The sequence below is a fragment of the Aotus nancymaae genome, unplaced genomic scaffold, assembly GCF_030222135.1.
Source record: "Aotus nancymaae isolate 86718 unplaced genomic scaffold, 86718_ANA_hifiasm-v0.15.2.pri h1tg000029l, whole genome shotgun sequence".
In the NCBI taxonomy this organism is placed as follows: Eukaryota; Metazoa; Chordata; class Mammalia; order Primates; family Aotidae; genus Aotus; species Aotus nancymaae.
In genome coordinates this window covers 81,506,427-81,532,686 of record NW_026988442.1, presented here as the reverse complement: position 1 = coordinate 81,532,686, position 26,260 = coordinate 81,506,427, and the positions used below count along the sequence as shown (strand labels likewise).

At 33.6% G+C, this 26,260-nt stretch overlaps 1 protein-coding gene across 3 annotated transcripts in view; it reads right to left on the bottom strand.

The window, feature by feature from the left end:
* The window catches only part of DPP10 (dipeptidyl peptidase like 10), a 1,408,189-nt gene that overhangs the window by 26,852 nt on the left and 1,355,077 nt on the right, over window positions 1-26,260 (bottom strand). For all 3 annotated transcript variants that reach the window (XM_064382830.1, XM_064382829.1, XM_064382831.1), the window contains exons 14-19: window positions 24,214-24,305; window positions 23,698-23,745; window positions 20,546-20,667; window positions 19,141-19,188; window positions 15,019-15,117; window positions 14,842-14,911 (exon numbers count right to left, since the gene is read on the bottom strand). In XM_064382830.1, the coding sequence (XP_064238900.1) occupies window positions 14,842-14,911; window positions 15,019-15,117; window positions 19,141-19,188; window positions 20,546-20,667; window positions 23,698-23,745; window positions 24,214-24,305 (479 nt within the window). The remainder of the gene's footprint in view (window positions 1-14,841; window positions 14,912-15,018; window positions 15,118-19,140; window positions 19,189-20,545; window positions 20,668-23,697; window positions 23,746-24,213; window positions 24,306-26,260) is intronic.

Genomic DNA, 26,260 nt, shown 5'->3' with positions numbered 1-26,260 from the left:
TAATGACACTGTATTTTGAAGCTAGCGAATTTACTGCAAATATTTTGATTCACAAAGGACACATTACTAAAGATTAACTTCACCTTTAAATACTAAGCTTCGTAAAAATACCAAGGTTGAATCTCAACTTCACTATGAACACAGGCAAAAAATAACTGAAACTCTAGGACTCCGTCTGTGTCTATAATAATGGCAAATACTATCCTGTTTTTCTCAAAGACGTTTTGTAAGCATTAATGGCATAAGGTATTTGAAAATACTTAATGAAGTATAATGAGCAAAACCATGATTAGATTTATAGAACAATAAAAACTGTTTTTTAGTATTTTATTTGAAGACAATTTTGCTTATGTGAAGCACATTTCTTTAGAGTTACAGTTAAAAATGGAGAACTATATAAAGAATTTTGGCTAGTTGTACAGTAATTACATGTACAATATCTATGAATAAAGCATAATTGTTATGTAGTATGAGCTATTATGTCAGAGGTATTCCCATTTTCTAGATGAACCAATGAAATCTAAAGCCTTACAAGGACATAAAAAAGTGCAATCAACAGATCCTTGAAGTGATCAGTAGAGTGTCAGCTTTAAAGCAGGATTGTTCACTTTTAAACTCTGGCAGCAGCTCTAAGGCAATGTAAATTGTTTTGTTTATTTAGAAGATAAGACTTTCCAATTTGCATATAACACACTGCCTTGTTCACAGCCATGTTTGAAGTTCAAAACTAAGTTATGTTGAGTTAAAATGTAAATAAGTCAAACATTTTATGGCAGGCAAATAAGTTATTTTAAGATAAAGTTTCAAAGGCAGTTTTCAAACTCACAATTAGTAAATGGCTACAGATTTTTAAAACAAAACCTTCAATCCTTTACTCATGATTGCAACACCTATGGAAGAAAACTGCAATTTCACTCTTTTGCTCTCTTCTCTAAATTGCCATTTTAAACTTGAATCTAGTCTTTCTAAGGTTTAATGTTAGACCACAAAATGGTATGAATTCACTATGAACCCATCATTTTGAACCCATTTCTGTGATCTAATGGGGTGTTGTTTCTTCTTTGGTACACAATATAGGCATATCTATTTCAAGATACATTTAAAAGAACATGGATTATGATGCTAATCATTCCCATCATAAGGAACAAGCCAGGCATGTGCAGGAAAATGATAGCGATTACTTGTTCACAAAGTGTTGAGCAGAAAATGCTAGACTTATAAATAAAGCTAAGCAAAGAGTATTTATTCAGTAAGGTAGGAACAGCAAAACATTTGGTGCTAGGGATGACTACAGAGAATGTACAGACAAATCATCTACCTTCTAATGAATGAGTATGATGACTCGTGTGTATTGACTGTGAATGATTGCTGAGCTCCAATTGATTTAGTTCTTTTTTTCTTTTCCTGAGTGTCTTCACCATTTTCCTTCTACACAATTTTGCCTTTGTGTCTCTGTCTCAGAAATCTTTGGGGATTCACAGTAAGAAGGGTGTTTCAAGGTTGAGAGTGGGGACATACAACTTTGTTGAAATTTGTAGTGAAAAGAACAATTCCATCTGTTTTAAGCACTGAAAAGGTCATAGCAATATGAAACGTGTCTATTTCCTAACACAAGCAGCAGAAAGACTGCAAACTTTTCTAGAAGTTAAGGTCTTTCAGGGCAGAATCCTCATTTATTTCAATACCTTCAACACTGCATGTGTCTGTATGGATGAGGGGTTCACAACATAATAAAATATAGAAAAAAGGGAATAAAACAAACAATACTCAAAAGATCTTCAAAATAACAGAACAAGCCACCTCTTTATGACATAACAAAGTATCATTTATACCAAAACTGAATTAAAGTGTAGAGATTTGTTCAAACTACATGTTTGATCAGGTTCACAAAATGTCAATTAAATTCTAAAAAGAGAGTTGAATTTATAATCAGAAGAACAAGGCTTTAGTCTTTGATTTTGTTACCAATCTGCTGAGGTACCTTAAGCAAATAATTGCTCTTTTTATTTTTATTATTTTGTAAGTAATGTTTGGTGGTAAATTGTTAAGATCACAGATTATCAGTGCAGTACATTTTTAAAAGCTCTTACCCTTATCATTAAAGTTTGGGTTATAATAATTGGAAGGAAGAATATTTTTTTAACGACAGCATTTCCCATGAACAGTGAAAAGTGGGGACATAGAGATAATTGCTTCTAGTCATCTCAGTTCATTGTTCTTTTTAGGCTTACAACGGGTTCATTCAGTTGCATGAGTACCTGGTTGAGAGTTAGAATCCTTGAGAACCAAGGGTTGCAATTATATTGTAGGTATTATGAATTCAAAAAGAATGTGAAAGGAGGAGTAAAGAACAGAATGAATAAAAATCAAGGAAAAGGAAACAATACGCAAAGAGCAATATTACCTTATATTCTGACGTAATCCACTATCTATGAGACTGACATAGGATAGTCGCTTTAAACAATATTTGCCTTGGCTTAATTAAAAATTTATTTTATAGAGATTTATAATCTGTGATTTATTTGCAGCATATGTATGTCTAAAGTATAATGAAGTTTGCCCTCTTTCAAGCAGTATGTACACATGGGTACACTTACTGGCTAAGGGCCTCTTGGGCCAATTCCTTCTATTTATCTCTTATTATTTTAAAATACCTTCTCATAGACAAATTTTCCTACATGAAGAATGGCTGAATGAATTTTCTCCTACACTGTATTTACTTAATCATGTAAAGAGTAACATTACTTTTCTCTACCAGAAAACTGCTTCTTGTCCACATTCCAGTCTTCTTTCCTTAGGGATACTGTTAAGATAATCTTCAAATTTCTCACCCTAGTTTATTTACAATGCAACTTTTGGTTGAATCCCTTTTCTTCTAAGTCATAACCAGGAAAGCATTTGATACGATCAAGGTTGTTCATGCCACTACCAAGAGGCTATCTTGCAGTTCTAAGATTTTTCTTTCTGGTGGTGATTATAATGAAGCATACCTGATAATGTCTAGAAAATTCCATTCATAAATTCTCAAATTGAACTAATCTCCAATCACTTGTACTCATCTATTTTCATTCTCAGACTTTGTCCTTTGTCAAGCCTTTAGAAAAATTGCCAGCATTAATGACCTAGACCTTATAAAGAAGTAAGCATGTCACTGTCGAAAAGGTACAGGTGATATGGGGATCAAATCAAACTGAGTTGGGTCCAGGTCCAATGGGTTTAAACACCCATGCCTTAGTTTGCTTTTTATTTGGTATAGAGGAAGATAATAGCATCTACTCAGTAGAGTTACAGCAGAGATTAAATGAGATTTTATATGTAGCTTGGTAAAATGCCTGGTCTTCGGTATAGGTGTTGAATATTACTAAACTTGTTCTGGACAACACTTTGGGACATGACCTTTCACCTTCCATTGTTCTTTTAGAAGATGAGTCACCTAAATCTGGCTATTTCTATGCAACTCTCCATTAGTAATTCCTGCAGTCTTGTTCAAGAACATAGTTTCTCATGGAAGGTGGATTTATGTCATCAAAGTATTCTTGACCTCTAGTGTATTTGCACAAATACTGATAATTTAAAAGTCTCTTTATTATTCTATTTATAATAGCTTTTATGTCACATAACCAAATCTTTGCTGACTTGGAATTATAGTTATATGGCCATACAAATGGAAAAGAAATATTGTGCCTTTTACACACATATATGATGCTGAGCATATATCTACTGAACGAGTGTCTGTTATTTTTGCAATTTTATTATTCATGTGTTAAAGGTATCTTATGAGCTTCTTGGTAATTAGATTAGCAACATATATTGCTTTTAAATTGCTAAAATCCAGAGTGCCTCTGAACTCAGTTATAGTTTGATTTTAAAGAAAAAATTCTTAGGTATTTTCACTTATTCATATGTGGGTCAGTTCAGTACATTTTAGGGTCATTAATACTGTTGTCTGTGACATCAGATAAACCTGAAAAATTCATTTAATGTTTTTCCTCAATCTGAAATTTTCATGTTTTCAAAGAAGTAAAAAATATATATATTTGATGTTTTAATGTTTTTTTCTTGATCTCCAAGTTTGAGTGTTTTGCATTAATAAAAGTGAATCTTTTTTCTATCTCTTCCCTAGTCCTTGTTCTACTTCTCCTCTTTTTCTCCCTTCTATTTTTAATGAAATAGTTTTCCTCGTCATGATCGACTATCGCTGACCAAACGCACTTCCTTGTCTTGAAGGGAATTTGATCCTATTTTGCTTTTTATCTTGAATGAAAGCCAGAGATTATCTCCTTACCCTGATGCAAAAACTGCATAATGACTATCACAAGAGTAATAAAGAAAAAGCAGAGTCCAGTTGTTCAAATCGAGTTATTTGTATTGTAGTACAAATCCAAAAAATGAAAGGTTTATTGTTATACAAGTTGAAACACTGAACAGTATGGATATTAATGAGCCAGCTCTAAAACTCAAAAATGGATTGTTAGCATTATCCACACAAAATTAACCTCAAGATAAACATCTTAGACAGCACATGAAAATATTAGAATAGAACCATTAGAAAAGGACCTCAGGGACATCTCCCAGCCAGAAATTGTTCAATAAAATGGAAGGAATGTCCAATCTCCTAATCATCTTTGCTGTCAAAGTCTTACTACATTAATTCTTATCCTTTGGCCAATTTCCATTTAAGATAATTGCTAACAGTGTGGGTGAGTAAGTAGAAAGGGAAGATTGTTTGATGATCTTTTCTTTCAGTTGCTGGGAATAGCTACATCATCACAGAGCTAGGATAGCATTTGATCTATTCTCTTGCATTTAGGAAGGGTCATACCTAAATTACTCAAGGTTAAAAGAAAGCTTAGCATATTTTATAAACACACCAAAGGCAGGAGAATTTATCTCACTTTTCATGTGCACATAACTACAATGTGATTCTCCTATGCAGCAAGTCTGCTTTGGATATGATCACGGAAAATATTCTACATGCTTGCTTCAGGAACTGGGGGTCGGGGGGCAATTTAGATAAAAAATAGAACAAAGTGTACATATCTTTAAAAAAGAAGCAGGTGACAATCTCCACAACAAACTTAGATTTCTCATTTTTTGAAGGAGAGTGCAATTCAGCATGGGAATGTAGTGAGTACAATACTGAAGAAGACAATATCGAGGGAGACATATCCATGTAACGGATTGATAATACAGGGCTACAGGCTAATTATATACTAACTTTCAACCTGTGTTTCATCCTTGGTAGGACATCATGATACCTTCAGTAATGTACAGTGGTGATACAATACTAGTTTTCTAGCTATATAATCCTTTACCTGGATTCTAAAAATCCACTTAGCAGCTCCCAAGTGTGGTTATAAACATAGGGAATTTTAAATCTAAGCTTAGTTTATGCCTCAGTTAAATAGGAATAATAATGATTATAATACTAAAAATGAGCAGGCATTAGCAGAACCATTTTAAAACTTAATAAACTGACACATAGAGGTAAAGAAATTATACACCATAGATAGATAAATAACACCAGTTTTTTGGAGTGAACACAATTATAAAAGTTGACCTCAACAAAATATTCACTTAGTACCTTTGGCATATAAGCAATTATATCCTCAAAGCAAAAGAAAATTGGAATTCTTAAGATTATAAATTTAAGGTGTTTAAAAATCTCTTTGGCTGGGCATGGTGGCTCATGCCTGTAACCCTAGCACTTTGAGAGGCAGAGGTGCATAGATCACAAGTTCAGGAGATGGAGACTATTCTGGTTAACATGGTGAAACCTTCTCTCTACTAAAAATACAAAAAATTTGCCGGGGGTCATGGCACACACCTGTAGTCCCAGCTACTCAGGAGGCTAAGGCAGGAGAATTGCTTGAACCCAGGAGGTGGAGGTTGCAGTGAGCTGAGATCATGCCACTGCACTTCAGCCTGGGTGACAGAGTGAGACTCAGTCTCAAAAAAAAAAAAAAAAAAAAAAGATCTCTTTTATTTATTAAGTTCAAATTATGGGCCTTTTTCTGAATTTACACCATATATTTTAAATTCCTTTATTCCTATAATTTTTTTTAGGGAACAGTAATAAAAGCGTGAAATGCACATTGTTGCTAAATTTTCACCTCTTAGTAGATGTTCAACATGAAGTACATTGTGCATCAATTCTGTTCCTCAAGTGTCCTCACCTGTAAAGTGAGGATTAGAATATCTGCCCTGTTGTAATGCTGTGAGAAAAAAAGTTTTTAAAAAGCATAGGAAGTATGTAAACTACATGTTATATACATATACATTTTTTAGTATCCTTATAAATTAAAATTATATAACCTATACATTAACATGTATGTACAAATATAATTTTCAACACTTTCAATTCTCAAAGATGCAACATGTTTTGTGCAACATGGATTTATTTTTTACAACATATTTTCTATGTGATGAAAAAGGGAGATTATGCCAGTATAATGCACTGTCATAGTGGTAAAAGCACAGCATTTCCCAAGATATTAAAGTTTAGAGGTAATCAGAGCCATATTTTCTTTCAAGACAGAGTTTTGCTCTTGTTGTCCAGGCTACAGTGCAGTGGTGCGATCTTGGCTCACTGCAACCTCTGTGTCCAGAGTTCAAGTGATTCTCCTGCCTCAGCCCCCTAAGTAGCTGGGATTACAAGTGTGCACCACCACGTCCAGCTAATTTTCGGTATTTTTAGTAGAGACGGGGTTTCATCATGCTGACCAGACTGGTCTTGAATTCCTGACCTCAGGTGATCCACCCGCCTCGGCCTCTCAAACTGCAGGGATTACAGGCGTGAGCCACCGTACTCAGTTTCACATTTTCTTACAAGTAAAGAAAAAGTCTTAGCAATATATCGGGACCTTCAGAAAAAAAGCTAAAAATCAGAGGAAGCACTTTTTTCCAGTGAGTTGCGGCTGATCTAGGAGTTTCCAATTCATTATGCTTCCTTTGTGTTACTGAGGGACAGGTGACAACTGAGAGCTCTAGCCACAGAGGCTATGAAAACATGGACACAAACAGTGGATTAACGAAGAAGGCTACAGCTAGATCAGGTTTATAATTTTGATAAAAATGGCATGATAAAAATGAGAACAAATGGCTATAAGAGAATGCCCTCAAGGAGGAAGAACAAGCTGAAGTTCAAGGATGAAAATGACTGATTCCAAATCACAACGTTACTTACAACTTTACTATGTTAATAACAATTGTATTATTTGAGTTGTGTTTTTGTTTCAAAAATATAATAATTATTAGTTTCTTCCCAAGTTTTATATCTCCTAGAAGCCCTGTAATTTTTAGTAAGGGACTTTGCACACTACTTGTTGCTCAAAGATGTATGTGTGGGCAGGGCGTGGTGGCTCATGACTATAATCCCAGAACTTTGGGAAGCCAAGGTTTGTGGATCACCTGAGGTCAGGAGTTTGAGATCAGCCTGGCCAACATGATGAAACCCCATCTCTAATAAAAATACCAAAAATTAGCCAGGTGTAGTGGCAGGCACCTGTAATCCCAGCTACTCAGGAGGCTGAGACAGGAGAATTGCTCGGACCTGGGAGGCAGAGGTTGCAGTGAGCCGAGATCACAGAATTGCACTCCAGCCTGGGCAACAAGAGCGAAACTCCATCTCAAAAGAAAAAACTTAATACACACACACACACACACACACACACACACAATCTACACATATATGTAAAATATATATACACACACTATATACATATATATATGTAAAATATATATATACACACACACACACATATATATGTGTGTGTGGTGGACTAGGAGAAAAGCCTGGAGCTCTGGCCTAGCCTCCCATCATCATAGACACCCTTTAACTTACATGGTACATAGCTTACATGATTCAGAACATATTGTTTTTATATATAAGTCAAAAGGGAATAATATATTATTTAAAAAATCCTGTAATAACTTAATATTGATGTACTCCTTAGACATGGGGCTGTGTGGGATTACCCAGAAAGAAAACACTGTATCTTAGTATTTGTAGCTTAACCTTTCAAAGTCATGTTAAACTAATAACATAGCTAATACTATATCCTAATTTTTTTCTTAGAAATAAATAACTAAAACAGGAAAAAAATTTCAATATGAATTACTCTTACATTAATAACTACACTTATATGACCATCCAAAACTATGAACTATTTAAATTAAGAAGTTCAATATTTCTTATAAAAAGTATTCAATAGTGTATCTGTAAATATATCATATACACGTATGTTTTCAATAGGAACTCTTAATAAGCCCATATCATTCATATGAAACCATATTATGTTATTCATATAATCCTGTGAATCCATGCATATCTAAAACCTGCATTAACAGAAGACCTGAAATGGCATGTGTGTTTCTGTGTGTGCATATACATATAATATATATATATATATTCCTGTTAAAATAATCATTAAATGAATATTATAGCTTATGCATTATCTACTCATTTATCCAAATTTGGATTTTTCCCCAATGGCACTTTCTTAATACATCAACTTAGAGTTTGTACAACTTTATATAATGGTAAGAAATTAATGCTGATATTTGAGAGGCATTATCTACAAACTGTGAAAGAACAAGGTTAAATATTTTCAAGAAAAAAACAGAAACAAATGATCACCTTCTTCCCTTCTATTAACAAGATTAAATGCCACTGCCTTTTTTTCTTCTCAATCATTTTCTATGTATTACAGTATGGGTACATTCTCCATCCATTTAAATGATGAAGATATAAAAAATGATAAACCTAAAATTTAAGCTCTGAACCTCATTACATGGCAAAGCAATAATAATCACTCTTTGAGACAAATACTGATATCAACAAGCTACCTCTTTCATCTATATCAGACAGTATATGTACTATTTTTGCAAGAAACTAAGGGTAAATGTAGATGTGTATTTGGCATGAACAAATAGAAGATCAAATGACGTTAGAGGTTATTAAAATATATATGTCTTCATCCTTGGGAAACAAAATGAACTCACCTTTGACAATCTGATCTGCTAAAACTATAGGAATCCATGAAATAAATACAGAGTAGAAAAAACTTCCCACAAAGTGAACATTTTGATGAGAATTCAGAATTTTATTAAATAATCTGAGCTGAGAATTTGATCTCTCTTGTGGAATATTAATGAACTCAGTCATGATTTCTATAATCAATACTTTACACCAAAGCATTAACATAGTACATGTGTAAAATTTTATATTTCAGAAATTATTATAAACTGTTCAGTGGAAAGAACAAAAGGTTATAAAAATTTGGTGGTAGAGAAGGCTCCTCTGATTAAAGTCATCATTCTTTGATAATATGCCAATAATTATCATAATACAGTGGAATACATAGGGAGGCAGCATTGGGTAATATAGCAGAGGTTTTAATACAGAAAATAGATATATGAAACTTGGGTCCAAACCCTAACTTTATCTGCTTATGATCTTGGGGAACACATACATGACATATTTTATACAGTTTCCTTGTATTAAAATAAGGACAGTAGTATTTACCTTGGACGATTTCTATAAGGATTAAAGATGGTGCCTACACATTCTCAGCATGACACTCTTTACACAATTAACACTCAATAAATGGTAGCTAATATCAGTTCTTATTATCTTAAGAAGATAAGCTCAATAAAAAATTATAAAAAGAAACAGTAAAGAGGCAGCATGAAAATCAATCAATATTCAGCACTATCCAGAAAGACTGTAAGAGAAATTAGAAACTCAGGTCTCATTCTACCGAGTGGGAAACTAAACTGGAGAGAAATGGACCCATCCAGAAGTCAATTATAAACTCACAAATCATTTATTTCTCCATTTCCCCATCTCAACTTAATTCATTCCTGACGACAAACTCAGGGTTAATTGATTTGTTTACTTATTCATTGATGTATTCATATATTCATTCATTTATTCTACCAAATACTGCTCTAGTTAGTGTCTTATAGCAAAACAATTCAGAAGGAGTTAGCAGTTTAATAGAAGAGAAAGCAAAGTAAATATTGTAAGCTGATATGGTTACATGTTTATAACAGAGGTATGCATAAATTACCTAGAAGTGTGTCTGGAAGTCTTAATAGAACTTTTTCAGGTGGCCAGGCAAACTAAGGGCACTGGGGAGGCTATGTAAAAACACACGGAGTAATGATTGATTGAAGGGGTGGTGTTCCCCAGAACAAAGCAGTCTCTTATATCTAGAGGATGGGATTTCTCTTTGGGGGTGGCTGGTATGAGATGAAAATGAAGAGAAAAATAGAAAACATATTAAGAAGACTATTACGTAGTGTGAGGTAAAATCTTAATCAATGATGAATGAATAATGAGAGGATTTTAGATAGGAGGGCTACCTTCTCAGGTATAGATTTTGCAAAGTTAAACCTAGCCGCAGAGTGGAAAAGCAACTAAAAGAGAGAGAGCAAAAAGTAATAAACTAAAGAAAGGAAGTGTAAGTAGATGTAGTATAGCAGCGTGGAGTTAAATCGTTCAGATAGGATGTCTCACTGGTCGGAAAGCTTGATGTTAATTACATGTTAAACAATATTTCAAATTGTTTGAGGAAATGAAATGTGTGTGTAACAGACCAGCAATGATGTTATCTTGACTGTTGGATATGAATAACTGAACATATTCACTCACTGTGAATGGATCAGTTACTTATATCACACTGTTTAAAAGAATAGTTATATAGAAAACAGATCACTTCTAGCAAGATGACCAAATTATAGGATTCTGATACACAAAACATTCATTGATGAGACTCTAGATAAAAATGATTAATACTTTCCAGTTAGAATGACCTAATCCACAAACTGACAGAGGAGGAGAGAGGAAGAAAGCTCCAGGGAGATAAGACTTGATGGATGGTCATGAATTCCCTGAGATTTCAAGGCAGATGAACTCAGAGAAAGGAAAGAAAGTCATGGAGGCATGATAGCATATGTTGAATTCTGGAAGTTAATATTACTTGTTGAACATTTGCTGTCTCCCTAGTTAGACCTTTAACAAGTGTGGCAGGATAACTTGGACATGAAAGAGGAAACAATGGGAAGCGATGATGGGCCCCTGGTACTGAACTAAACTCCAGAGCCGATCCTGCTTCTCTTCACAGAGACAGAAAACAAAAACAAAAACAAAAATCCCTTCTTTTTCAGTAACAGTACAACTTTCTGGATTGCTTTTACCAGCATCTAAGTATATTAAATTCATGTTTATTTACCAAATAAACATCTGCAACTGCAGGATATTTTCCACAACACCTTCAGTCTTGGCACTATTTGGTGATTACAGGATAGTCAGTAAGTTCTGTATATTAGGCATTGTGGAGACATACTGAACAATCCAAATAACTATTACAGACTTCAAGATGCTTTCAATCTTCTTTTTATCTACCCATAGCCCTTAGCACAGCTTCTCATATGTAAAAGCTACGTGGTAGATGTGTATTGTATTAAGTTACACATACATGAGTAGCAAATAAGAATATTAAAAAAGAACAATTTGAGGTTATAAGAGCTGGAATGAATATAGATGTGTAGAGAATAAGTGTAAAGATGAATAAGGACTTCGAGGCCTTAAGGACTACCTATAATGTTAAGCAGAAATGCAGGAGAAAAACAAGTAGGCACTTGGAGGGGGAATTGGAGAAGTTGGCCAGAAAAAGGGGATCATGACTCCACAGAGAGCGCAGCAAACTCAGGTCACTGAGATTCATCTGCGGTGCCAATGGCTCTTAGATTTTCTATTACAGTAAAAATATTTATGTGGTATGTACTCCATCCCACATACTCTTTTTAATGCGACATTGACACTAATCGTTGATTCACTTATATTTTAAATATTATGAAATTAAGTTTGAGTTTCAAAACACATGACCAAGAAAGGGAGGTCAAAGGACCATTTCTTTGGAAGATCCATAATAAAGATTGAGAAGAACTGGGTTTCCAAATTACCAGAGGCTACTTTGTTCCAGGGCAATCTTTCTTTCAGCTACTCAGGGGTCTGCTGCAGCCTAATTCTAACTCATGCATTCATTATTTAATTCCTTGGATGTAAACCCATCTCTACAGATCAAGAAATGGCTCATACTCTGTTGGGTACCAGATATACTGCACAAAACAGCAATAAAGTACTGACGCCAAAATCACTGAATGACCTCCTAGACTCCTTTAAATAGCAGTCACTCTATAGTTCACCACTGTCTAATTGCTCACTTGTGAAGAAAATTTATTATTATTATTACTTTTTAGAATGGGAATTCAATTTGTCACTGAAAACAGTCTTTAATCTTGAGAAAAAAATATGCCTTTAAATTATTGGCAATTTTGAAAATTCTTAAAAATCACTTTATACTTTTGCTATTCTGACCCTTATATGTTTCCAAGCATAATATTTTAGAAATAATCGTGCAATTTAAAAACAATAGATTATATTGTAAAAATAAATTTTTTAAAAAGAAATCCTCATTTTGGATTTTGTAAGTCACATTCTGCAAAGCTTTTGATAATTTCCCTCTAAAAACCAAAAGTTTTGATAATGTCAATTAATATTAAGTATAAATAATATACAATGAAAGAACTAGAAATGATTTAATATTTATTTTCATTCTTCCTTGTATCAACCAAAAAAACCAGCAAAGTAAATTGAATAGGTCTCACCACACTATTTTATCTGTTTTAGTAGTGTCTGCCAACAACTTTATGGGCATTAAATTACACATTAAATATTCCTATTAATGAAACTAAATGCTTTAAAATACGATTATCCATATTAGGTTTCCATAAAAACAATTGCAGTTTTTGCCATTATTTTTAAATTCTGCTCACAATTTATTAAAGACTATCTGCAGGTGTTTATGCTCTACCAAACGCTATGGTGATATATTTAAATATAAATATTATCCCATGTTATGGTAACAAAAGATTAGAAAAATTCCGCAGCATATTGGTAAATCTCAGCACTCCAACTTGAACCCAGTCCTCTCTGACACTAAAACCAACATTTTGCTCTAAAATCCTACTTCTCAAAAAGACCCAAATATCCCTTGCAAATAAGAGAAATCTTCAAACTGGTTTTTTGAGTAGGTCCTTATATTCCTCTTATAAACTAAAAATCAACTAGAACAAAACAGAGGTCTGATGCCCAGATTAGCCAGTTAGCTTCTCTGATTCAGAGAACAAAGAGAATTTGTTAACCCTTATTTGGTTTTCTCCCTATATGTGACACTGCCCTAGAGCAGGTCGATATGCAAGTGGGCATAATTGTCTACATATTCGTTTGCATAACTGTCATGCTTCCAGGGCAGTCACTTCTTTTGTCTTCCATTTTGAAGGCCATCATATACTGAGGGATGCCTCGTATGTGCCTGAGGGATGTCCCTTTCCTTGAGGAAGTTTATTTTTCAGTGAATCAAAAGAATATTTCCTTTTACCAAAGGGAGATGTGACTGAGATAGAAGATGGGGTTGATTTTTTTTTTCTTTTTGTCTCATTTTAATACCTTAAACATTTTTCCTCAGTAAATGATACATGTAGTTAAGATGGGAGCAGAAGAAAACCAGGTAAAAAGGACAAGAACAAACAATGAATTAAGAAACAGCAAATAAGAACTTCCTTAGGGAGACATTAAGAACTTTCAGAGCTTTCTGGCTCTTAGTGACAAAGCAGAAAAGTTTGGATATGAGAAACTACATAAAGCTCAATAATTAGAATTAGAAATGAACACTGGGGTGAGAGAGAAAATTAAATATTATATTATTTCTATATTATGTGGTTTTTTAAAATAAAGGGAAAATTGCTTGTATATATTAAAATATCTAAATAAAATAAATACAATCTACACAAAAAAGAATTATATTCCAATAATTTTAAGAATCATATGTGTTAGGCAGTGTTTAAGGGACTGTATATGTTGTATTTCACTCAATCTACAAAGCACTCTTAAATCACAGGTTGTACTGTAATGCTAGTTTTATATTTAGAGAAACTTAGCCTTGTAAGAGGTTAAATAACTTGCCCAAGGACACACAGCTAATAAATGGCAAAACTAGAATTTGAACCCAGGAAATTCGATTCCACAGACTAAATACTTATCCACTATACTCAGTGATCATAATAAGAAATGTTAGTTTCATATTTACTGTTTCTAAATATTGTATCTAAAGACATAATTTTAAACAATTTTAAGCACTATTATATCAACATGCTACCTGAGCTCTTAATAAGGGAAATAACTTATAACTCTCCGGAACACAATGCTACATCAATTATCAAGTTAGTTATGCATCAGATATTAGGGGCTTTGGTGCCTAATACTATACAGTCACGACATAGCCTTACAAAATGTATAAAGATATTTAATTTCAAAGTCAATTTCAAGATAAAAAAAACTTGAGTCAAGTTTTCTGGGCATGGGAGCAGCTTACTGCAGGCCATGAATCCAGGAGGAAAAACTGATAGGAGTGATATAAACATAACCAATTGTTTCAGCAGTGGAATTACAAGTTCCTCAATGCTGCATAAACAACTGGTAAAGAGCACAGGGCTTGAGTAATTGCTAAGCAGACATCCAGAAATCAAACTATTTAGTGTCACTATTCTTGGCAGTAGCACCAAACTCCATGTGGGATGCAAGAGGTTCAGAAAATTACACATCCTTACACATGATTTAGTGACGGAATCCTCGAGGAATTTAGACAACAGACAGCTGCCCTGGTTTACTACACCTAGAGGACGTCTCGTTTATTTAATCAAATGTTGTCACGTGAGACACAAAAATATAAAATCTTTAGATTCCTTTATTTCAAAAACAAATAAAATACTTACATTATTAACAGAAGAGCATACTGGTTTCGGTCCATAAAATCTTTGGGAAAGGACAACTGTAAAGGAAGTTCTTTTAAAGAAAGAGCAAAATATTAAAGATGGAGAGTCATTTACAGGTAAAACCATAAGACGCAGAGAAAGTTGTTCTTGAATAACATAGCATGCACAAAACTTTACCATAGTCGTCAATATGAAGGATTTTAATTTCTGGCTTTACTATCTTCTTCTTCAGGATAGCTTCCTTCAGCATAGAATTGCTTTCCAATATAAAATATTCTGTAAACCAAAAAGGGTAGTGTAAATGGCTAACTCCTATGCATTAATCAAGAAACAGTGTGACACAACAAAAAATTATCCAGTTGTTACCATTTGGCAGGTGCTGTGCTAGGTACTGACTAACTCATCATTTTTCTTCTGAATTACTACAACACTTAGTAATTACTGAATTACTAAGTGAGCTTTACTATACCAGTTTTTTTCACTTGCTTCTATGTTAAATTTATCATTTACATTTTCAAAATGCAAATCTAATCATATTACCAATCTGCTTAAGAACATTTTAGCAAAATACAAGATTATCTAGCACCAAATGAGATGAGATTCACAATGTCTACCTTTGCAAATTAAAAGGCTTACAAAAACACAGGATGAGGACACCTGGACTGTAGTTCAGGTGTTTAATAAGGTAGAAAAAGCATGAGCATGTAATATTTTCTAAAAATAAATACTGCATAATCTGAAATACATGAAAATTATATTATCTAAGATGAAAAATACACTGGGTGAGATTAATAATATATTAGACACTGCAGAAGAAAAGAGTAATGACCTTGAAAATACAGTAATGGAGCAATATCAAAAATGAAATATCAAACTATTTGATAAACATGAAGTGGACATCAGTAACTTGCTGGAATTTTGATGTATATACATTGCATTAAATTTGTAGATCTATTTGGAGAGACTATTCATAAAAACAGTGAGCCTTTGAATCCATAAATATATATATACATTCACATATATGTTTGAATATGTATACATATATATCCACGTGTACATATTGTAGACAGTTATCTATATGTCTGTGTCTATGGCAATTTGAGTCTTTAGTTTCTCCCAGCAGTATTATATAGCTTTATAGAGGAGGTCTATATTTTTATTAGATTAATTCCTAGATACTGCATGGATTTTTGATGTTACTTTAAACAGTATTTTAAAATACTCCTAAATCTTGCATTTTCATTGATAAAATAGTTGAATTTTAAGTAGTGACCTACACCTGTAACATGATAAATTCACTTATTTTCAATAGTTTATTGTGTGTACATTCCACAATTTTTTTGTTTCCTTGCTTTTTATTTTGTACACCCTATGTCTTCTGCAAATAAACACAGCTTTCTTTACTGCATATATTTCTTATCTTACCCATTTTACTGGCTAAGTCCTCTACTACAATGTTTCACAGGAGTGAGAAAAAACATTCTTGACTTTCCCAGTCCTCAGGTAGAAGCATCATTCTTTCACTATTAAGCATGATGTCAGCTGTAGTATTTTTACAGATAGCATTCATGAAGTTCAGGAATTGCTTTTTTATCATATCTTAGAATTACTGTTAATTAATTATTATTATTGTTTGCCAAAATTTTCCACTTTTTTCTAAATCCTTAGAGGTGTCAATGCAATATGGTGAACTACATTGTTTGTTGAAGGTCACAGCAAACATAGAATCTTTGGGTAAACCCAATATGGCCATAATAATCATACTTCCCTTTTTTTTTTTTGAGACGGAGTTTCGCTCTTGTTACCCAGGCTGGAGTGCAATGGCGCGATCTTGGCTCACCGCAACCTCCACCTCCTGGGTTCAGGCAATTCTCCTGCCTCAGCCTCCTGAGTAGCTGGGATTACAGGCACGCACCACCGTGCCCAGCTAATTTTTTGTATTTTTAGTAGAGACGGGGTTTCACCATGTTGACCAGGATGGTCTCGATTTCTTGACCTCGTGATACACCCGCCTCGGCCTCCCAAAGTGCTGGGATTACAGGCGTGAGCCACCGCGCCCAGCCCATGCTTTCTATAATTGCTAGGTTTGACTTGCAAATTAAGTCAAACCTAGCAAATTCATGAGAAAATTTGATTTTTTTTGTTGTTGTTGTTCTCCTAATATATACGTCTGGATTTGGAATCTAGTCAATGCTTGCCTTATATTTTTAAAAAGAGTTTGTGTAAGCTTGGTTTTAATTAATTAAATGTTGCATAGAATGCACCACTGAATCTAGCTGAAACCGGAGCTTTCTTTGTGAGGAGAATGTTAACTGCATATTTATATATTGTATTTCTTCTCGTGAATGTTTAGCGATTTGTGTCTTTTAAGGAATTTGTCCGCTTTATCTAAGATGTCAAATTTACTGGCATAAAATTACTTAGAATGTTCTGTTAGTGTTGTTCTAATATCTGCAGCATTTGTATGGGCATCATATGTTTTATTAATGTCATTACATTTTTCTCTTTTTCTTCTTGTCTCTCTCTAGAATTTTGCCAATTTTACTGATCTTCTTGGGGAAGCACCTTTTGGTTTTATACATTTTCTCTACTGCTAGTCTATTTTCAATATCATTTATTTCCTTCTTATTCATTTTTTATCTCCTTCTTTCAACTTTGTTTTAATTTGCTCTTCTTTTTCTAGTTTCTTAAGGTGAAAGAGAAGATTTTCAATTTAAACGTTTCCTTTTCATACAGTAAGTTAGAGTCATAAATTTCGGTTTCTAAACACAACTGTAGTACCCCCTAAACTGGGATATGTTGTGTTTCTATTTTTATACAATAAGTTAGAGTCATAAATTTCTTTCTAATCACAACTGTAGTTACCCCTAAATTTGGATCTGATGTGTTTTTATTTTCCTTTGGGCACAAAGGATTTTCTAATTATTTATTTTTTATTGATCAATGTGTTATTTAGAAGTACAAGTTTGATGACAGAGCATTCTTCCTCCTTTTCTTCTTTCTTCATATTTATTTATTTAAATACTTAATTGTTAAGAGCAATTTTAAGTCGACAGCAAAATTAAGAGGAAGGTACAGAGATTTCCCCTGTATCCCTCCCCATCACACACACTCATTCCCCCATTATCAACATGCACCACCAGAGTGTTACATTTTTAACAACTGAAAAGCCTACATTGATATATCATTGATAAGAGTTGATAACCACTGATAAGAGTTTACATAGGGTTTACACTAGGGTTCATTCAGTATTGTACATTCTATTGGTTTGGACCAATGTATCCATCAATATAAAATTCAGAAGATTATTTTCAGAGCCGTAAAAATTCTCTGTGCTCTGTCTGTTAGCCCTCCCAATGCCCTCCCAACCCCTGGCAACCACTGCTCTTTTTCTAACTCCACAGTTTTGTCTTTTCTAGAATGTCATACAGTTGTAATCATATAATATGCAGGCTTATCAAATTGGCTTCTTTCACATAGTGCGTGCATTTAGGGTTCCATGTCTTTCTATGACTTAATAGCTCATTTCTTTTCAGTGCTGGATAATATTCCATTGTCTGGATATTCCACAGTGTATTTATCCATTCATCTCCTGAGGTACATCTTGGTTGATTCCAGGTTTTGGCAATTATGAATAAAGCTGCTATAAACATCCATTTGCAGGTTTTGCTTAGACATGAGTTTTCAACCCCTCTAGGTAAATACCAAGGAATGTGATAGCTGGATCACATGGCACAAACTGCTAAACCGTCTTCCAAAGTATCTGTGCCATTTTTTTTTTTATCGTTCTTTAGGTTCTGGGGTACATGTGCAGATCATGCATGGTTGTTGCATAGGTACTCACATGGCGGGGTGGTTTGTTGATTCCATTCCCCGTCACCTATATCTGGCATTTCTCTCCATGTTATCCCTCCTCAACCTCCCCACCCCCTGCTGTCCCTCCCCTAACCCCCTGCAAAAGACCCCAGTATGTAATGCTCCCCAGGCAAGAATGAATCAGAATATTAAGAGGCCAGTAAGCTGAAATGTACCTGCTTTTTCAATCACTCTGTTAGAGTGAGGTATAGTAGATACCTTATTTTAGGCATATAAGATTCACCTCCTGCCTGTAACATGGCTCACATCACTTGCTTTACTGTTTACATACATAAGATCAAGTTGATGCTTTGTGCAAAGCCTTCCTCACACTGGGATTTTTTTGAAGAAGGATTTATAGAGTATATGACTCAGAATACATAATATAATGTCTAAGACCAATGCAAACCGTAACTATTCTGAATTGTCTTCTTGTGTACTCACTTGCTGGGTTGTCTGTATTATGTAGGCTGACCACTGGGACCCTTGGACCTGGAATTTAAAAATATGTGTATAAACATTTTTAAAGACATCTAAGTAAGTTTACATAATGTTTTTTTTTTTTTTTTTCAAATGGAAGCACTTTGTGGTTAAAACACAATGAAACAGAAACCAGACCACTAGCTTTCATTCCTATTTATAGATATTTTATTCAGAAGAGTAAGTGTATATGGGAAGGAAACTATTTGCAGAGATTATTGTGAAGATTCTCTCTTCCCTCAAATGCTCTATATTTCTGTTTTTAGCCAATTATACATGCTTTCTCTTTATCTCTAGTCTCTTATAGAATAGCCACTGATGTTCAGAAAGCTGATTCATGACCCTTTCACCACTTATCCACTGATCCAAGATTAAATTCTATTTGCCACGCAGCCAAAAAAGAAAGCAAGCATGCATATTTGAAATAGTTCATCCATAGGGAAAGTTTAAAAATTGGGTGGTAATTATATATTAATATAAAAATACATTAACCATAATCTCCAATTATTTAAAACATACTAGCTAATTTGTTACTGTTAAAAGTTATCTTGAAACTTCACTTCTCTAAGAAATCCCATCCAAAACTAATGTTTTGGGTTTTTTTTTTCTGGTGTCATTAAACAAGTACTTCTTTTTTGATTACTTCATTTCATTTATTAAGAGAAAAACAGTTTTAAAAAGTAAGTCTTGGTATATCTCTCATTGTGTCTTTAAAAAGGACAGCTTAATATATCAGCTGCTGTAGTAGTACTCAATTCCTCACATTAAAAGAGGACACATGAGTTCCATTTAATCTCTGGGAAATACAGTATCATATTAAAGGGAAAATGGTTTCTGTGAATATATTATAGAGATACTATGTAACCATGTAAGGCTACAGCACATTGTTACAAAATGGGAAAAATAATAATGGTGAATGTAATTGTTCAGAACTGAAGAAAGCTAAAGCAGGAGAATTCAATTTCTATAGCTCCTAAATTTCCATAGATCCTAAATGTCTTAATAATCAAGGCATTGTTTTAACAAGAAGACGAGACTATTACTTTTCCTAAAGACCAGGTAAATTAGTTTATGATTGTGGCATGGCTTTGCTGATATAAATATATTTATTCACCTTTTAAAATTACTCATGTTCAAATAGCACTTATTAATTATGTGTTAATGTTTATTGTCTTATTCTCAATTTTTATTTCTATATGAAATATGTAAAAAATTGTATCTCAGTAAATCTATATATAATGTATATCCTTTTAAAAAATTTACAAATTAAGAATATGAAATCATCTGAAGTAATAGTGGCTAATGATACCAATAGATACTGATTAAATACAATGAATAAAAATATATCAGAATTCATATATTATCTTACCTTCACAGAATAATAAGAAATGTTGATTCATGGGACTAAAACTGGCATCAAAATATGTACATTGTTCTTTCATGAAATTACATGAAATGCATTGGCGATTCAATAATCCTTCAGTAGAAGCACTGGAGAAAGAAAAAGGCAGTTATTATAGAAATGCTACTATTCTAGGCACTTGAATGTGAGGCATTCATATTTAAATATAATATAAATAGAGGAGTTACACTGGTGCTTGCATAGAGGTTCATTGTAAACTATGATTCACTATATACACAAAAAGTCAACTTCTATCAGTAATGTTAAAATACATTTTTCTTAATCTATTAACATTAAAATTATAAATTCTTGTATGCATGTAATATGTATGCTTGTAGGTATGGCTACAAACAAAGAACTGATTTCAATGGAACTCAAAATAACTTATTGTTTTTTGCATTTTTAATAGACATTTCTGTGTAAAACCTTAAAGGGAATTTCCCACAGAGACTATTCAATATTCAATATTTAATACATACTAATTGAAAGAAGGAATAAATATTTCCACAAGTCAAACAAAAAAATCAAGCTCATGGTTTTCTTAAACATTATAAACATTAGAATTTGGTATCAGTGCCAAATTTTCCCCACCATTTACTTGCAGAAAAATTATTGATTAAAAAATGTTGTATCTGTGTTACAACACATATAATAGCTAATGACAATACATACTTTGAGATAATGAGGTGGTAAAGAGAAAAGTCATCATCATATTTCTTTTACAGTAATCGTCACAGAATTTGAGAAATTAATACAAGGTTGAATTTCATCTATCAAATTTTTTAATAAATAAGTCTGAATGCAAAATTATATAGGTCAATGGATGAAAACACTGTTGAAAATACCTTTTAAAAACTTGATCAGACAAAAGGGTCTCAATTTCATTTTGGAATGAAACATGAGTTTTGGCTATATTTTACAAATGAACAATATTCATGTCGATTTTGATGTGCAATATGCTGTGGGCATGGGGATTGGAACAGGGGTGTTGAGGCAGATACAAGAAACAGTTCACAGAATCACAATTCCATATTTGAAACACTGTGAGATGACTACAATCTAAAATTTTCTTCTAATAGTCAAAACAATTATATATACTAAGCACAAATCATATTAGTTTTACTCATCATAACTTATAGAATATTCACACTCAACTTTTTTCATTTTATAAAATTTAGGTTAAATCTATATAACACAAAATTTGTCATTTTAAGCATTTCTAAGTGCACAGTTCAGTTTCACTAATCACATTCATAATATTGTAAAATTTTCACCACAGAAAGGCTTAGAAATTACCCCCGTTGTATGCAGCTATTCAGTGACATACTAAGATTTAAAACCTTTTTCTCTCTACTCTTCCATAAAGCTTTTAGATCCAAGTTCCCTGAAGATTTATGTGGTATTTTCTCATTATTTAGATTATGAGGTTGCTGAAATAAGGAGATACAAATTTCGATACAAAGAAAGTACAATGACTACCGTAGCAGTTCTGATCCTGCAGGGTGCCTAGTGCCATATATTAAGTCAACCAATGATCATTTTTACAGCCTGGGCAAGACACTGATTGCATTTCTTGGTCAAACACTAACATTATCTTACAGTCAAGCCAAGTGGCATTTGATGAGCTATTTAAGGGAAAATTTAGTGGTACTACATTTTCTTTATAACACAGTTGACTACACTAGTACATGTCAGAGATATATTGACTGTTCTGTCTCAGTCACTAGAGCGATAAGACAGGCCTACAAATCTAAGAAGTCATTATGATTCAAATCACATTTTAGACTAATAATGGGGAGACAGATTGAGGCAGTTCCATTTTCTGAACTTGACCAAGTCTAATCTTCCGATGCTGTCATTTTTCTTTGAGTTTTATAAAGTGAGAGTTTATAAGATATAACGTATGTCCACCTCTCTAAGCTAGAGTTTATTGTTACTGATATCAATTATAATGTATATTTCAAGAAAGATAAGCTTCAGGTCACTAAAAGAAAAAATGACCAATACTTTGATCAAGACCCCTAATGCAAAATGCAAATCTCTAACTCTAGAGCTTTGCTTCCTGGCAGTCATTAGAATTAAGAGTATGGGTTCCAGGAGGTCCAAGAGAATAAACTAAGAATACAAAAATGATGTATTAAGAAAGGCAATTAAAACAACAAGCTTGTTTCTGATGAAAGCAAATTGTGTATAAATAAGAGTGTGTGGGGTGATGTAGAGGAAGTTGGGGTACTTTAAACATGCATTTTTACTCTCAAAGGAAAGTCAATACTACTTGGAAAGAATTAGTGATGACACTTCTTCAAACATGATGAATTTCCCCTGAGAATATGTCATGGCAGCTTTGACACTTTAAAAATGGATCTGTGAAATGGAAATTAGAACATGTATATAAAATCAAGAATTAATAGGTTGCTTGCCAGCCAAAAAAAAAAGTCATTCTTGTGAGATCCTGGTGAAAGATTTCTGAGTTGAGGAGACATTTTAATACTAAATAGGTATGATCTTAAGCCCTTTTTTTGAGTATAGTTTTGCATTTGGGAAAATTGAGCACATGTAATTATTTTCCCATGTATTGCTTTATTTTAGTAAGCAATGAGCGTTCATTATTTAAATAAGGATGCCTCCTCCTGCAACAATCTCATTGGGTTTTATGAACGACAGGACAAAGGGGGAAAGCTTCCTGTTTGATACACTAGACTAACTGTTCACAACATTATATTGTACAGGAATAAATTTCACCTGTGCCACATTAATGCACTGAAAACTCAAAATGAGACTTAGCAGAAGATGAAAGGGAACACAAGGGAAAATATGTAAATGTCTCCGATGTGGAGAGTTGAGAGAAGTCAGCCACAAAAAAGATATTAAGAAATTACAAATGCAGGTGAAGAAAAGAATAAAGAGAGAGTAGAGTAGCAAGGGAGCAAGCAGGCTCCACTGTCTCCAGTCCTAACAAGGCGGAGACTAGTGCAAGAGTGTGAAGCTTTGTCATGCGAAGTTCGCTCTCCCTAGCCATGCTGAAAAAGACATGACGAATTTTTCCTTCCCTTCCTTATGCTACGTAGATAGCCACTGAGAAGCTAATCTGTGTAAGGAGATCCTTGCACACTGCTTACCTGTACAGCTGCCTTCCTCTGGGAGAAGACTCGGTGCTCAGAAAGTAACTGTCCAGGAAAGAAAACAACACAAGCATTAGACACAGATCTATTTTTTTTGTGATGTGTACATTTTGTCACATTGTCACATTTGAATCTTGAATTCACATTGAATCTTCACTTGAATTTTCACATTAAATCTTCACTTGAATTTTCAAAACTGTCAAAATACAGATAGGAGTTGTTTTGCTGTTTAAGCACAGGGCTTTGATACATCTGGAAACATAATTTTCCCCTGATAAAATCATCCTTTTTCATAATCTCTCTCAGTCTTGTGTGTGTGTGTGTGTGTGTGTGCATGCCTCTGTGTAATATGTCTCTGTGTGAAGTGTGGAAGAGGTCTTTAAAGAAAGGTTCTTCTTTCCATGGCTGGCTTGTTTTGACTAGGACTATGGGGAGCGAAACATAATTCTAGAAGAAAAGATGGCATTTGACAACCCTGACTTGCAGCCTGACTACAGAACTGAAAACACTCACATTTTTTGAGTAGTTTCATCGTATGCCAAGATCTTTATCACTTCCCAGTTTCCTGATGTCAGATGCCGCACGGTAATTTGCTCACTTTTACTCTGCAAAGAAATAGAAAATATTGATTTTCCTTTTATTTAAACAGTATCTTTCTGGTAAACACGAATGTACCAACTGCTCATGACACTTTGAATTCTTTAATTCTCAGTTAACGTTCAGTTTTCTGTTCTACAGCTCAAGGATGAACATGCATTCCTGTAAACACACACCAAGGCAAGTAGATTAGTGCCTTTATTTCGACTACAGAAAAATCATTCAGAAAACTCCTCCAGGTGAGGGTGAGCCAAGTGTACCATCTTGATGGCAACATTTGATACCAAGTTGGGACTTTGATCACACTCATCTAAATGACTGGCAGCTGTACAGCTAGCTTTAAAAAAGAAAACATTTTAGAACAAACTACTCCAAGAAATACTCAGCTTAGTATTCATTTTAACCCTTGTAATACGACATTGTTATAAGATTTGCCGTTTCAATGCAATACTTTTTTTCCCAGATGAATTCATGTTGATGCTTATAGACAGAGTTGTCACTGTTATATGGTATTTTATTGTAAGAAGATAGCATATTTTTTCTGGTCTGACACTTGTTGTTTCTAAATTTTTGTTCTTAAAAACAAATTGACTACGAACTTTCTTATTAATGTCTGCTGATGCATATGGCAGAGGGTTTTCTAAGACAAATACCTAGGAATGGGATTGCTTGGTAAAAGGATATATATGTCTTCTGCTTAACTAGGAGCAAATTATTTTCCAAAGCTGCACCAATTTCTAATCTATTAAGAGTTCTTGTTGCTCCATCTCTTTCCCAGTGCCTCACCAACAGTTAATTTGCATCAGACTACTTGATTTTTGTCAAACTAACGCATATGAAATGGTATCTCATCTATTTCCTACATATTTAGAAAATATGCAAACCTGTAGAAAGTTCAAAGACTAGTACCATGAATATCCATACCATCTTTACCTAGATGCACATTTTGAGTATTTCTGGTTGGTCCATTTTGATTGCTGACATTTGAGAGTAATTTGCAGACATCAGGTTATTTCAACACTGAATGATTAACAATCATTCAATCTTCACACTCAAGATTAACAATATTTTACCATACAAGTATTATAAATCACACTGATGAAGATTATATTAAATACATAGTCGGGCGTGGTGGCTCACGCCTGTAATCCAAGCACTTTGGAGGCCAAGGCGGATGGATCACCTGAGGTCGGGAGTTCAAGATCAGCCTGACCAACAGGGTGAAACCCCGTCTTTAAAAAAAAAAAAAGAAAGAAAAAAAATGCATAGTCTATACTAAAATTTATACAACCATCCCAAATAATTGTGTGTATGTGTATGTATATATATATGTAATTTTATGTATTACATGTATTTAAAATAAATACAGGACCCAATCAAGGTTTACATATGGCATTGAGTTGTCATCTCTTTAGTCTCTTTTAAAGTAAAACCGTCATCCTATCTTTTTTGTTTTATACAATATTAACCATTTTTAAGATTCTTGATCTACTGGTCTTATACAGAACATTGACTATTTTGATTTTATGAAGTTGTTTTCTTATGATTTAATATAAGTAAACAATTTTACAAGAATATTGTATGGGATATACTGGATACCTCTTCCGCATTGTATCAGGAGGCACATCACTACCGGTCTTACCACTCATAGCAATGCTGTTTACGTGAAAACTGCAAGACTTATTCATCACAAAAGTAAGTTCTGCCTTGTAATTAAAAATGGGGTAATACCTGCACATTACAAGAACATCTTTTTCCTGGTGAACTTTTCAATCAGCAGTTTTGGCATCCGGTCATGACCATTCCCTGAATGAATTATTTTGAAGTGATATCTAATATAACTTCTATATCTATTATGTTGCATTCTTCTGTGAAATAATTTCTCCTGCTTTTCTTCCTCATGCGTGCCCTTTCTCTTTCTCTCTCTCCTCCTCGTATTACTATGGACTCAAGTATATTATGT